Below are 15,167 nucleotides of genomic sequence, written 5' to 3' on the forward strand. Positions count from 1 at the left end.
TTGGGTTTGTGTATTTTTGTCAATTTACACTTTGGACAGAAAACAAGACAAATGTTTTCTGGTGTGAGGAGGAAACTTCTAAATAAATAAAAAAGTCTTGAATATTTAGTCTGTTTTGGCTTTAAGAAGTACTGGGATAGCAAACACCTTTGGAGTGAACAAGAAAATTCTTTAGTCTAAGTGAAATTAACAGAATTTGCTACACAGTGAAAACTTGCAAGTTCGTGGGTTGGTGAAATGAAAAAGTGATGTAGTATTTGAGCTAAAAAAAATGACCAACTAGTAGTAAAAAGTAGCAGTAATAAAGTATTACTAGATTAGATTAGAACTTTATTTCATCCCGTATTTGGGAAATTTCCTTGGTTTCAATAGCAAGACAGTAGCAAGCACAGACACAGACGACATTATAAACCTAGGTGAAAAACTGGAGCCACACACAGGAAGTCTAATACTAATATTAAATATACTCTTATTTTCTTGAAGTTAAAACTTTCTTAAAAAAGGAATATACTGTGAATATTTACTTTTAAGTAATTATTATTCATTCAGTTTCTGTACCACTTATACTCCTGGTGTCGCGGCGGGGGTACTAGAGCCTTTCCCAGCTAACAACGGGCACCAGGCGGGGGACAACCTGAATCAGTGGCCAGCTAATCGCAGGACATTAAAAATTACAATTATTGTTTTAAAAGGGGGAAAATCAGGAAATTTAATATACATCTATACTCTTCATTTTAATTTGATCCTAAAAGAGAAAGTCAGCACTCATGATTTACTTTCCGGGGCCACACAAAATGATGCTGTGGGCCAGATTTGGCCCCCGGGCTTCCACTTTGACACCTGTGCTCTAGAGCAAAGGTGTCAAACTCGGGTTGCTTCGCAGACCGCATTAACGTCAACTCAATTTCATGTGGGCCGGACCATTTTAGATATAATATTTAGATACAAAAAAAAAATGGCTTAAAAGAACTGGATCAAAATCACTAAATAATCTTTTTTTTATAGATCTACAAAAATGTTTACCTGAGCTTTTTTCTTAGTAAGGGAAAACGCAATTTAATCATTTGTTTATCTTTTTTTTTCAATTTTTTTTCATTTCAAAAGGAAACAAAATATATATATTTTAATCATGTTCAATATTAAGGTGGAAAACAGAAAATATATTTATTTTTAGATTTTACCAAATGCTTTAGGTTCATATAGGTGTGGTAAGATTGGGTTTTCATGCTTTTGTATGGGTCATTATGGCAACTAGGTAAACACATTCTGCTGTGAGTTCAAACGAAGGACACATGGAATTTCCAGGGTGCGGTTCTACTTTTATCTTCCGTTCATTCACTTTTTTATGAAAGCTCCACGGAATTTTTCATTGTTGTTTTACAGGCTGTTAGCAAATTTGTCGGTGTCTTTGAACTTGACCAAGTTCAAAACTGTACTAAAACTGAATCATTGGTGAAGATTTCTATTACATCTGCCATTTTATAAAGGTATACCACAAATTATTAGCATTTTCGTTGTGGTCAGTGAGTTTTTCTGTTGCATTTAAAATGTAGGTAACTAAAACGGGACAACAGGGGAAAAAATTGTATTACAAATGCAATTTTAGAACAATTAAAAGCATTTTTATTGAGTTCATGTGGTGGTAGAGAGGGCAGCTGGCAGCTCACCATGTTTTTTTTCTGGGGGAGCACTAAAAATAAAAATGTTGACAGGAATAATTACTTGTTATTGAATGCCCAATGAACATTAATTTGTAGTTTTGGCAGGGAATCACCTCTGACTTTAAATTACCACAAAATCAACAGGAATTGTAAAAAATCAACGGACAGTGAGGATAAGCAGTACGGAAACTAAATGGAGGAATATTAGATTACAATTATATTAGATTAGATTAGATTGGAACTTTATTTCATTTATTCAGGAAATTTCCTTGGTTACAGAAGCAAGACAGACACAGAAGACATTGTAGACCTAGGTAAAAAAAACTGGAGCCACACACAAGAAGTCCACAAGGTGGGGACCTTCTGCAGACTGAGACTGAGGTTAAATATGCAGAATCACTCTTTCAAGATGACCCACACAGTCCCTCAGTAGTCCTAAACTGTTATTTTAAAAAAAAATGTTAAGAGATATATGATACATATGCCTCATAAGCATAATTGACAGTTATTTACAGATAAATTCAGTCATCAATATTAATTACAGCATCAATACATTCAATACAAAATAAAAGACAGTCCAAAAAAAATGGTATGTATCATTTTTCTTTAAAACAGTGGCTTCAGGGACAATAATTTGCAACAATTTAATTCTTAATTGTTTTTATTGATTTCAACATATAATACAGTTATGATTGAAAAAAAGTATAAATGTTGGAGGTGTTTTGTTTGTGAATAAAAAAACGGATCATTAAATTCAAGAAATATTCCAAATAATTCTCACTGACGTTAGCGTAGTAACCAAACATGTCTTTCAAAGAGTGGCCATTATAATCATTAAAGAAATAGTTTTGTCTTAAAAATGCATACTAAAAAACCCATTGCATTTCCTACTCCATGATCCTTTTTCTGACCCAATCAAGTTGCTTTGTCGAGAGAAAGGTGTACACTGCAGGGTTTTCGCCACACATTTTTTTTCCGTACGACGTGATTCCCACAAGAACATTTTTGCACACCAGCGGACCTCCCGAGTCGCCCTAAAAACAAAACACAACATTTGTCTTCACTTTTGTGACTTCCAACAAACTCAAGACGTAGAGCACTTACTCCGCAAGTGTCAGCCCCCTTTCTGCCAGCACATATCACGTCCTTGGGCAAATTTTTGTAGTGTTGCTCGCATTTTTTTCTGTCAACCGTGGGCAAGTTCACAGACATGAGGACGTTGGATATTGCCTTGGCATTGTTTTTGGTAATTCCCCATCCAGCCACCATACAGAGGCTCCCTGCCTTTACGGGTTTGGCCTTTTTTAGCAGTGTTAAACTCTTGACTGCCTTTGTCTCCTTCACAGGTTTGTCCAGCTGAAATATTGGGAATACATTTTTCATGATACGTTAATCGAGAGCCGAGGTGTCAAACCTGCGCCCCTCGGGCAGGAAGTGGCCCCCCAGTACAGTATTTCCCAACCTTTTTTGAGCTGCGGCACACTTTTTTGCATTGAAAAAATCTCAAGGCACACCACTAGCTGAAAATCGAATTTACCACTATGTTATTAACATTATTTTTGTCAAACCGATCTAACGTCATCAAAGTTGATGTCTGCAGACCCCGAACAGCTTTCAGTTCGACTTATGTTAAAATAATGAATGCAACGTTTTTTTAACCTTTCAATTTTGACTTTTTCTCCCAATATTACGCAAAAAAGTGCTCACAGAGATTGTACGTTCTGCCTCACCTTGAGCAACATGATGTCATTTCCTGTTCTGAAATCTTTGTATTTGGGATGAGGAACTTGCATTTGGACTTTTCTGGTTTGACGGGAATCCTCTTTCTTTTTCCAGTTGTGTACTCCAAGCAGCACTGTCGTCACGCCATTTGCGTTTGAACTAAAAGGTGGGCACGTTCATTCAAGACAAACAAATACATCCATCCCTTCTTGTACATTTTGGATTTTTAACTCGCTGAGTACCAGTTAATGAACGTTCATTCGTCGACTCCAAGTCAAAATGGACTGGACGTCTAGCGCTGTCAATGGCACCAAAATGAGCATCCAAAGCCAATCTTCCTACTTAAAATATGTTGGACATCTAATCCACTTCATTACAATCCTGTTTTTTATATATGTTATTTATATGCATTAATTTTATTAGCTTATGTACTGTAAGGAACAGCAATAGTACCAAAATGTTACAACCCTAATTCCAATAAAGTGCACGCTATATATATATATATATATATATATATATATATATATATATATATATATATATATATATATATATATATATATATATATATATGTGTGTGTGTGTATATATATATATACTATATATATACATATATATGTGTATGTTAGTATTACTTGATTGCAAATGTTTAATAGTTTTAGTTGTATGCTGGGAAGGTTATATTTATTAACATTTTTTTAACTTAATATAATTTGGATTTTTACTACGTAATTTCACATTCATAATTTTTATTTTTATTAAGTAATTTGACATTTATACGCAAGTTCCTTTTTATTAAGTAATTTCACATTTATACGCAAGTTCGATTATAATATACATATATATACATATATATTATATATACATATATATATATACATATATATATGTGTATATGCAAATCATATTCTACCTATATTAAATTAATTAAATTAAAACAATATATTTAAAGTGCAAATTAATCAACTTTTTGTTAGTTTGTGGCAAAGTGTTATTAATTATTATTAAAAATAGGATCATAGTTGAGAAAACATCCCAAAATTAAAATAAAAAGAAAAATGGGGGCAGGAGAGATATTTAAAACAATGAACAAAAAAAGATGAATGTATTAATAACTTTGTTGTCTTTTAGTTAAGAAATCAGTCTTTTCTATATTTTAGGATTTTCTCATTGTTATCTGTCCTATTGTAATCTTTCAATATTTTATGTATAAATTAAGGAAATTGATTGAATTTTGGAATTGGAGTTGTGGATTACCATGAGTGCACAATACTACATAAACATTAGAAATAATATTATGAAATAAAAATAGATGTTTAAATATAATGCATATTTCAGGAGAAATAAAGTAATAACAAATAACAATAATATTCATTCATTTTCTGTACCGCTTATCCTCACAAGTGTCGCAAAGGGTGCTGGAGCCTTTTCCAGGAAACTGCCAATCACAACGCACAAAGAGACGGACAACCATGCACACTCACACTCATACCTAGGGGCAATTTAGAGTGTTCAACCAGCCTACCATGCACGTTTTTGGAATATGGGAGGAAACCGGAGTACCAAGAGAAAACCCATGCGGGTCCAGGACGAAAATCCAAACTCCACACTGATGGAGTGACCAGGATTTGGCCCAGGACCCCCGATCTGTGAGGCCAGCGCACTAGCCGCCCAGCCGCCGGGCCGCCTAATGATATACATAATAAATCATAAAAAATGAATACATGTATATTTTTAAAAATGTGATGGCGATATTAAAATCAAGGTCAGCAATAAAACACATGGTAAAATATCATTTAAAAGTGTTTTTGTCTTATCATTGGCTTACTGGGCGGCCCGGTATAGCGAGTGGTTAGAGCATCGGCCTCACAGCTCTGGGGTCCTGGGTTCAAATCCAGGTCATGTCCACCTGTGTGGAGTTTGCATGTTCTTCCCGGGCCTGCATGGGTTTCCTCTGGGTACTCCGGTTTCCTCCCACATTCCAAAAAACATGCATGGTCAGCTTATTGGACACTCTAAATTGCCCCTAGGTGAGTGTGCGCATGCTCCTTGTGCCCTGCGATTGGCTGGCCACCGATTCAGGGTGTCCCCCACCTCTGGCCCAGAGTCAGCTGGGATAGGCACCAGCACCCCCCGCGACCCTAATGAGGTTAAATCGGTTCAGAAAATGAGATGAGATAAGATGAGATAAGAGACATTGGCTTACTTGTTACAATGGGCAGCAGTGAGAACCCATTGTGAATGGATGAGAACACCCCCACAACTTGGGTTCTTCAGCAGAGCCATGTAAGGCAGCGAGTGAGGCTTCACTTCCTTGCCTCCAATAATCTCTGCCGCATCACCTTAAAAAATCAAGACATAGGATTCAATATCAACACAACATCAGTTCAAAAGTTTTACTACTCACTCGGCATGACAAAGAGAAGAGCCACGGTTAACACGAAGCCACAAAAGAACATTTTGCCTTCCTGTTAAGCCCACCTTATGTTACCCGTTTTATACTAAGAATATATATAAGAAGGGTACAAAAACCCACGTCAGCAAAGAAGCCACATTTCTCGTCTTGGTTTTTCGCCAACCGCTGTCACGAAGGCTTCGTGTGTAGGAGAAAAAAATGAGTCCATCTGAAAGCAACACTGCTATGAAGTGAAACACGTTACCGCAAAGATTTATTTTTCATATTTTACTAGCTACATTTCATCGTCATAATAATTTCATGTGTGCATGCTGGCAGTAAACGACACGTTACTGCATTAAATAGAAATGAAATGATGTAAAGGACATCAGATTAAACTGTATATATATATATATATATATATATATATATATATATATATATATATATATATATATATATATATATATCGTAATAGAGACAAATCAAAAAGATAGATTTAAAAATATTTTCTCATTTTCTACACTGAACTCCATATAGTTCAGATATGGATATTGTTTAATATAGTGTGTAACCCAGCAGTCTCAAACTCAATTTATTAGAAGGAGGTGTTATAAAAAAATATCAACAATTTTATTATTTAGCTTTTTTTGCATACATACATAAAATGATCTATATTTAATTAAATATCTTTCAAATGTAATGTATTGCCACCCAATAGTGAAGGGGTTCTTCCACCTCACTTTTGTGTGGGTTCGATCCCCACTTGGTGGTAATGTGATGATGAGTGTGAGTGGTTGTCTGGTTCATTGCGCATGGTGATTGGCTGCTGACCAATTCAAGGAATCCAATGCCTGCTGCACCTGGTTGGCTGGGATAGGCTCCAGCACCCCCACGACCCTTGTGAAGTTAGTCTTATGGAAAATGAATTAATGTTGTGTATTCAAATGAAACATTTTCCAAATATAGTTTTTTGTTTTCTATTTACATCCCCCTTATTGTAGTTTTTTTATATTGGATTTACAAAATTCAACAGTTGTCAAAAGACAAGTACTCATTTTTCTCTTTCACATTAACACCTTCATGTCTTTCAAAGGAAATCTTCACCACACCGTGTGGTTTTGTCGCCAACAAGTGAGTCACGAGTTTCCATCAAGACTGTCAATTCACAGGAGACCACCAAACTAATGTTCAAATTCAGTGTGCACGGTTACATTCTTAAAACATAAACCTGAACTAGAAAAAAGCAATAAACTGACATTTTTGCAGACAAAATGGCAACCCAAGGTGATCTTCAAGGAAAACTAGTGATAGCTGCAGATTCTTATCGCTGAAAATGTCACCTCATATATATAGCTGTTTATATAAACAATATATTTAAAGTGAAATTTTATATATATATATATAGGTTCTAGCAAATGGCCTCAGTTGATATGAGGTGACATTTTCAGCGATAAGAATATAAGAATAAGAATACCTATATATATATATATATTATATATATATATATATATATATTATATATAGGTTCTAGCAAATGGCCTCAGTTGATATGAGGTGACATTTTCAGCGATAAGAATCTGCAGCTATCACTTCACTATATATATATATATATATATATATATATATATATATATATATATATATATATATATATATATATATATATATATATATGTATATATAGAGACAGAAATGAGCTCACATAACCTGCCATTGACGGGAATCCGACTTGTGTTAATTTAAGTGAACCTCCCATTTGGGGTAATGTAGCCCACAATTGTATACCAAATGTTAATATTGTGGGCTAGCAGCTAACCCAGTAAATGGTACAAAAACATTATTTCCCATACACCTGCCTGGCGTTTTGAGTTATTTCTCCGAAACCGAATATTTATAGCAGTTTCTCAATTTACGGTGATTTTACCTAACCAGAGAGCCGCTTCAAACTCGAAGTTTTTCACACCTTTGTAAAAAAGTGGCAATGACCTAATGGAAAATCATCTTTTTTATTTATTTCAGGAACTGCTAAGCATGGATGGTGAATTTTGTCCTTATTTTGAGTTTTCAATTGCGCCATGATCATTAACCATCAATTGTAGCCAATGACTTCAGTTAACACATGTTCATTGAATATCATTTTTAATCTAGACCAGACATGGCCACGATAATCGAAAAATCAGAAAGTAGGGTCACCCCTATTATAACTACTGTAGTACATTTTTCTTCTTCTTCAGTGCTGAATCCTAGTAGCAAGAGTGACTTCCGCTTACAAGTTTCAGCCTGGATTTTCACATTTTAATGAACTTTAAAAAATAAAATAATTTAAAAAATAATTAATAGCAGAAAAAAATCGCACAGAAGTTAGTTCGCGATAAGTGAAGTCACGATAATCACGGGAAGACTATTTTCACCTAAATACACCCAAATTCCTAGGAAAGAGCGCCCTCAAGTGGGTAGCGGGGTAGTTGCACCCACATCCTGAAGCATTGAGCAACCTTTTCACTTTATGATGAGGAAAAATGAAATGTCACAGAATCAACCCTCTATAATATTGGTAGTCATTCTATTTTTATATTAGTATACATTACATTCATAAACTGATGCAATATTAATGAAAGCTAAATTACTCTTTATTTTATTATCAAGCTTATTGTCACAAGGGTCACGGTGGTGCTTGAGCCTAGCCCAGCTAACTATGGGCACCATGAAGGAGCGTTTTTTCACATCCAGTCAAAATGGATTGGACGTCCAGTGCCGTTAATGGTAGCCAATGACTTCAATGATTGCCATGTAAAAGTTTAAAAATGCAACAAAATGGCTGTGCACGAAAGCTGACATTTTTGGGTGTTTAAACTTTTTTTTCCAATTAGGTCTAAGAAAATCGCAATCTGGATGTTCAAACGAGCAACCAGTGTTTTCATGCGATAAAATGAACAAGGAACTGAAGACACAAGTGAGTGCTTATAATTTTTTTATTAATGTGTTTCAAATTAATATTTTCATTTTTTTAAAGAACCTATAATAGCTATATTTTTGGGAGTTCGTGATTTCATTTTCCGTCTTGTTTTGAAAATTACTTGCAACGCATCCGTTTTTGCAGTACAGACACTCCTCAACTTACGAACGCAATTGGTTCCGAGCGATTGTTCATAAGTTGAATTTGTTTGTAAGTTGATTTAGTGCTATATTTTGTATTATAATTTATGTTTAAGGCCTATATAAGTATATTGAAGGTTTATATAAGTGCATTTGTATGTTTAAGGCTTGTATAAGTAACACGCATTGGTTTGTACTGAAATTTTTTTTTTTAATAAAATGGAGAGAATATGTACAGTACTGTAGAGAGAGAGATAGATTTATGTATTAGAAACTGGCCAAAAGAAGCGACCTAATGACGATTGCACAGTTTTCTTCTTTTTTTCATCATAAATGATGCAGTAGCACTGTATGGCATCATTCAATTGATTTGCAAACTTTGTGCAACGTTCAATATTTGGGTCCTGCTGCTCGATCTTTCTGTTTATAAATGGTACTGAATGTGCAACGCTCACCACTTTCTGACGCGCATCAAGCTTCGTTATTATTGCCACTCGTTTCAAATGAAATGGCTTGCCTCTTCCTTGCAAATCCCTTAATAGAAGCCTTTAGCTTTTTACCAACCATATTCAATATTGGATGCATGAGATATTTAATGATACAAATGAAAAAGGTTCTTTGCACACTGGAGATACATTCACGCACTTCCGCATTGCAACGAAGAAGGTAGATGCTGGGTGAGCTGAGCTCTCACAGCGCCAGGCGTCGGTATTAGCGGCGGAAAGAAGTACTACTCCGAAAAAGACGCGAAATACAAAATTGGACTTGCGAACATTTTTGGACTTAAACGCAATTTGCAGACATGTTCGTATGTACCGTTGTTCGTAAGTTGAATGTTCGTAAGTAGGGGAGCGTCTGTATTTCTGTGAAACTTGACACACCCGTCACCCTCTCATCATCACCTTGCCCCGCCTTTCGGGTTTCCTTCTTCCCCCTCCAAGATGGAGGCTTTAGGGGGCTACCCCGTCAAGTCCTCCGGGCCCCAAGTGAAGAGGTTGACGGTTCTATTAACCATGACGGTCGGCGTTGGTTGTTTATTCCTGCTCCAGACGCAGTTTTTGAAGCCCCAGAAGCCGGCGGACTTTTATTCCTTCGAGGTCAAAGACGCCAAAGGGAAGATGGTCTCTCTGGAGAAGTACCGAGGAAAAGTAAGTCCACGTTATCGTGATTTACCGGAAGACGATCGACAACGCGACCCAACAGAAGTAGAAGTATTAGTTTGTGTTAAGTTGGGTTTAATATGTCTTGTTTTGAGAACGTTTTGCAACTTTTCCTCCGACGTAGGCTTCTCTGGTTGTCAACGTGGCGAGCAACAGCGAGCAGACGGAGACGGCGTACATGTCACTTCAGGAGCTCCACAAAGAGTTGGGAACGTCTCATTTCAACGTTCTGGCCTTCCCTTGCGGGCAGTTCGGCGACACCGAGACGGGCACCAGCAGTTATATCGAGGCGTTCGCCAAGTCCACGTACGGCGTCACTTTTCCCTTCTTCGCAAAGATCAAAATAATGGGTTCCGAGGTCGAACCCGCCTTCAAATTCCTCACAGGTATGAGCACTTGAACACATCACGACTTGGGCTGTTCGGTTCAACTCATCTTAATGAATAACATGTGGCTGATATTTCTTATGCACTCAAATGAGGAATAATAAGCAAATGATCCTCTGTGTCAAAGTAAATATTTGAATATCTAACCCTATTTTTTTCCAGCATTTAAGTTCTAACACTGATTTTTTAGCACCAAAATTCAGCTGCAAAAAAACCCCTTTTGTAATTAAATTAATTTGTCCAGCCAATAGTCATATTATGCACGTGCCAATGGTCAACCAAACTTTATTGCCATATCCAGTCCAGTTTGACGAAATTGATTCTCCCTAGCTACAAATTTATTTTTAAATTTTTTTAGGGAGAATTTTTGTGACTTTTGTGAATTATGATGTATTTCATATGCTATTTCAATCAGTTCACAAAGTGCTTAATGGTAATAAACAAAGCACTAGACATGCTGTATGTGGGCACATATTTCTTAAACACGTGCATACATACTTTGGAAAAAAATAAATTAACTGAAATTAAGAGTATGATTTTTTTTCTTCCCTTCCAAGCCTATAATAAATCTTGTAAAGTCGTTTTTGTATTTTTTTTTACTGGTCTTAAAATGGGGATTTGGAAGACTGCATAGACATCACCAATAGGTGGCAGTGTTTCCTCAGGGAAGTGGCACCACCACACAGTTCAGTTCAAATATAGTGACACGGTAAAATATTTATTTATATAGCACTTTTAAAGATACACGAGGCAATTCAAAGTGCTGTAATAACACATTTTAATCTTACGTTATCAAATGAGATTAATTGAGATTCAAGGTCAAAGGTAGTTTTTAGCACACTAAGTGTATTGCCTTATAAAAGTAGGAATTCATATGAACTCATTGGAAATTATTTCATGAGAAATTAAAATATAATTGACTGGGTTAATTAATTTGAGTTTATTTAGTGATTAAGATGCTTATTTCTGCTTGGTATGCAAGTCATTGTTCATTTGGATTTTTCAGATTCTGTGCAGAAAGTTCCAAAATGGAACTTTTGGAAGTTTCTAGTGAATCCCGACGGCAAAGTCGTGCGCTTTTGGCGTACCGACGAGCCTATGGAGAACATTCGCCGAGAGGTGGCGGCGCTGGTTCGGGAGATCATCGTCAAAAAGCGCATGGAACTATGAAATTTCTTTTTTTTACTGACAATACTGAACTGAACAACTACACTTCTCATGTTTGAAATACAACTCCAAATAGTGAAGTGTGTTTGGATTTTTAAAAAAAAGACAATTGTGAATTTTCTTCAGCCACTCATGGATTATTGGGCCACTAAAGTGTTACAATTAAATTTCTGTCTCTGAAGCATCTCAATCAAATGTTTGTTTTTATATTAAATTGTGTTTTGAAATCAAGGCAATTATCTTTCACTTGTACATTTCTCACGGACATGTCCAATGGTGCTGAATGAGTTAAAAGCTGCACTGTGTGTGTGTGTGTTTGTTTGCAGGTTGCGCGGACAGTCGCTGGGCAGTCGCAGGTAAGCTGGTACATGACAACAAACCAGCTAACAAGACACTGCCTGACGACCATCCACTGTCACAAAAATCTGGACGAGATGATCTGTTTTGTGTTTTTTTTTGCACTGCCTCCTAATCCGTCTCAGGTTGTCTATTGTAGAAGACGAAGTCGGTTGGCAGCTGCAGAGAGGAGTGCCACTGACAGCTGTCCATCAAATGACAGCATGCAGCAGGACACTGCCACGCTGTCACCGCCAGATCAGGCAAAAACAAGAGAATTGGTGAGGTAACACTTTATGGGGAACACATTTAACTCATTGGCTGCCATTGGGGATTGTGGGAGGGCCGAAAGAACATTTACTATAGTGCCGTCAATGGCAGCAAGTTAAATATGAAATTTAAATGGTGGCAAAAATGGTTGCCTGGTGGCAATAACCAGTGGTAATTCTATTTCTGCCTGACATCTGCCTAAGCAGCCAAATTCAAAGCATTGCTATTTTTGGCATAGTTATCATTTATGTTCTCTTATAGAACACACATTTTTGTTTCACCTATAGATTGCCGATCAAGGGCCAAATAATTTAGGTTTCCAATTTTTGAACGACTTTTTTTTTCTATTAAAGCAGCACCATCGTCAAATTTACAGCAGAAATACGTTTTAAAGGTAAATTCGATACATGTAAACTCATTGGCTACCATTGACGGCCATAGACGTCTAATCCATTTAAACGTCTTTTTATGCCAATTCACATAAAAATGATGGTTGGACATCTACCATCATCAATGGCTCTGAAAAAAATCACTTCTCATGTCACAAAGAGCTGCAGCTGATGTTTAATGGAGCTGCTGGTTGCAGACCCTCATCTAGACCGTGACAAGATCATAAATTGAGAGTTACAACACTACTACTTTCCCATATTAAAATCGCTCACCTGTTTCCCCCTCAACGCCAGAATTCAGATTCATCTTCGTTTCGTGAACGCGTCTTGGAAGCTGTTGCTGGTGAAGTCGTCTCTTGATCTGCCGGACACTCCAGCTCCTAAATAAGACCCCCCAGGCGGACTCTGCGGCGGGAAGCAAGGCTTGCTTACTTGTCTTCTGTGATTGGCAGCTTTTTTTCCTCTCTCTCTCTCTATTGTGTGTGTGTGTTTAATTAAGTGCGCCCTCTCCTGCTCGGGTTTCCTCCGCGTTTCGGTTTCCCCTAGTAACACGTGAACGCAACAGTGAACAAACAGGAAGCCCTATGGAAAGTTGTATACCAGGGGTCCCCAAACTTTTTCTTGTGAGGGCCACATAACTTTTCCCTTCTCTGATGGGGGGCCGGTGTCAGTTTGTAACAGAAAAAGCCATGGAACATTAACTTTCTGTTGTGCCATGCACAATCTTCTCCCTTTGCTCTGAAGTTTATGCACGACACCACAACCGTCATTACAGAATCCCACGTCAACATTTTGCAGCACAGTGCTTGGTGGTGAATTTGGCAGTGGACTCGTAGCGGGGCGGTGAGACCCCTTTTTTCCAACTCCCGGTTCATGAGTCCCATTATTAGACCGCGAGTTTCGGCCACCATGCTAGGAGCCCCGTCAGTCGTGATGCTAGCTAGCTTTGACCAGTCCAGGTCCAACTTCTCCATGGTTTGGCACACTTTGTCAAAAATATCCTCTCCCGTTGTAGTCCCTTTGAGACTTTGGAGGGCTGCCAGATCCTCGCAAATCTCAAAGTTTGCGCTAACTCCACGAATAAAAATGAGCAGTTGCGCTGTGTCTTGCACGTCCGTGGTTTCATCCAGTGCTAATGAAAAAAAGTCAAATTATTTCGTCTTCTGCTGCAGCTGGGCATATACATTACTCCCGATTTCTTCAACGCGTCTGGTCATTGTACTCACCGACAGACTTACGGCATTAAATGCATCTTTTTTCTCGGGACACACCTCCTCCGCGACAGTATCCATACATTTCTTAACAAACTCTCCGTCAGTGAAAGGCTTACCGCTGCTTGCTATCAATTTAGCAACCCAAAAGCTGGCCCGAACGGATGCCTGGTTCTGCTGAGATAGTAGTCCACTTTTTCGCTTTGAGAGTTTGTCTGCTCGTATTTGGCCTTGCAATCTATCGTACTTGTCTTTGTGACGGGATTCATAGTGTCGGCAAAGATTGTATTCTTTGAATACCGCCACCGTCTCTTGACAAATGAGACAAACAGCCTTTTCTTTGCATTGAACAAAAAAATAATCGTTTGTCCACTCCAGGTTAAATATCCTGCATTCTGAATCAATTTTTCTCTCACCTAACTTTTTCGCTATTATTCCGTTCTCAAACAGGTTGCAGTTTTAATATGCTTGAATAGTCCGCGATGGTCCCAGGGCTCCGCCCTCACCTGCGATCGTCCAGATGTCTCGGTAACACTGCTCGTGCATGCAACGGTGGACGTGCCCGCATGCATCAAAGGGAAACACTCTCCCCGCGCATGTCACCAAAGAAGCAATGCGAAGCCCCGCTTCACTGGGATGATTTGTGGGCTCAGCAGGGGTGCAATGAACCAAACACAAGATTAAAATGTCCCAGTCTTCAAGGCCAAATAGGAAAAAAAATCCGATAGCGTCTCTGGTATTGTTCAGAGGGCCGGTCCAAATGTGCCAGCGGGCCGCATCCCCCCCCCCCCCCAAAAAAAAAAAATTAAAAAAAAAAATATTCAAAAAAAAAAAAAAAATTCCGATAGCGTCTCTGGTATTGTTCAGAGGGCCGGTCCAAATGTGCCGGCGGGCCGTATCCGGCCCGCGGGCCGTAGTTTGGTGACCCCTGTTGTATACCATCATATGACTCCGCCCAATTTATGAGTTTTTTTCATTAATTTATTTTAATTAATAAATAATACCCCTACAAATTGGTAGTCATCACCTGGCCTGAGTAAACAATGTATACGTTTTAGAATTGGAATCCCCAAAAACGTTTTTGAAAATAAATGAAAAATTGTAAAGGTTTGGAGAAAAAAGTTATTGCCACGGAAGTATATAGCATTGAGTAGGAGAAAAAAAGTATAAATATATAAAATTAAAAACAATGTAAAACAGAATTGCAACCTGGTAGTGATCCATCCAAATACAACTGAATTGGACGTCAATCTCTGCCAATGGCAACCAATGGGTCGATGGAGTCAGGTGAAAGAATGGAAGCTAATTGCGCAACCATGGTGCGGCCTTTTGGCGCTAAGTGGGCTGAATGGCGCGAATGTGAACGCGCTC

The 15,167-nt window shown here is 37.8% G+C and overlaps 2 protein-coding genes across 4 annotated transcripts; one reads left to right on the forward strand and one right to left on the reverse strand.

The window, feature by feature from the left end:
- Positions 1-1,634: 1,634 nt before the first annotated feature.
- On the reverse strand, positions 1,635-15,098 carry LOC144074642 (granzyme A-like). Of its 3 annotated transcripts, none has more exons than XM_077601174.1 (5): positions 15,006-15,098; positions 12,859-13,127; positions 5,590-5,725; positions 3,392-3,542; positions 1,635-3,017 (listed from the first exon to the last, which is right to left on the reverse strand). In XM_077601174.1, exons 2-5 carry the CDS (start codon positions 12,890-12,892, stop codon positions 2,577-2,579), a joined length of 762 nt encoding a protein of 253 aa, XP_077457300.1. In that variant the 5' UTR covers positions 12,893-13,127; positions 15,006-15,098; the 3' UTR covers positions 1,635-2,576. The 3 variants fall into 3 exon arrangements, with proteins under 3 accessions (XP_077457300.1, XP_077457299.1, XP_077457301.1); XM_077601175.1 differs by lacking the exons at positions 12,859-13,127; positions 15,006-15,098 and adding an exon at positions 5,791-6,083 and having other exon boundaries at positions 1,643-2,695; positions 2,766-3,017; XM_077601173.1 differs by lacking the exons at positions 12,859-13,127; positions 15,006-15,098 and adding an exon at positions 5,791-6,093 and having other exon boundaries at positions 1,640-3,017.
- On the forward strand, positions 9,762-11,821 carry gpx8 (glutathione peroxidase 8 (putative)). The gene is made up of 3 exons (XM_077601176.1): positions 9,762-10,025; positions 10,162-10,423; positions 11,430-11,821. The coding sequence occupies exons 1-3, from the start codon at positions 9,819-9,821 to the stop codon at positions 11,591-11,593; spliced, it is 633 nt and encodes a 210-aa protein (XP_077457302.1). The 5' UTR covers positions 9,762-9,818; the 3' UTR covers positions 11,594-11,821.
- Positions 15,099-15,167: the final 69 nt, after the last annotated feature.

Source organism: Stigmatopora argus, chromosome 5 (genome assembly GCF_051989625.1).
Source record: "Stigmatopora argus isolate UIUO_Sarg chromosome 5, RoL_Sarg_1.0, whole genome shotgun sequence".
NCBI lineage: Eukaryota > Metazoa > Chordata > Actinopteri > Syngnathiformes > Syngnathidae > Stigmatopora > Stigmatopora argus.

Coding starts and splice junctions, on each gene's coding strand:
- gpx8 (XM_077601176.1), top strand. CDS start 9,819: ATGGAGGCTTTAGGGGGCTACCCCGTCAAGTCCTCCGGGCCCCAAGTG. Junction 10,026..10,161: donor TGGAGAAGTACCGAGGAAAA/GTAAGTCCACGT, acceptor CCTCCGACGTAG/GCTTCTCTGGTTGTCAACGT. Junction 10,424..11,429: donor CGCCTTCAAATTCCTCACAG/GTATGAGCACTT, acceptor TGGATTTTTCAG/ATTCTGTGCAGAAAGTTCCA.
- LOC144074642 (XM_077601173.1), bottom strand. CDS start 5,842: ATGTTCTTTTGTGGCTTCGTGTTAACCGTGGCTCTTCTCTTTGTCATG. Junction 5,726..5,790: donor TCTTCTCTTTGTCATGCCGA/GTGAGTAGTAAA, acceptor TGATTTTTTAAG/GTGATGCGGCAGAGATTATT. Junction 3,543..5,589: donor ACTGCTGCCCATTGTAACAA/GTAAGCCAATGT, acceptor CCCACCTTTTAG/TTCAAACGCAAATGGCGTGA.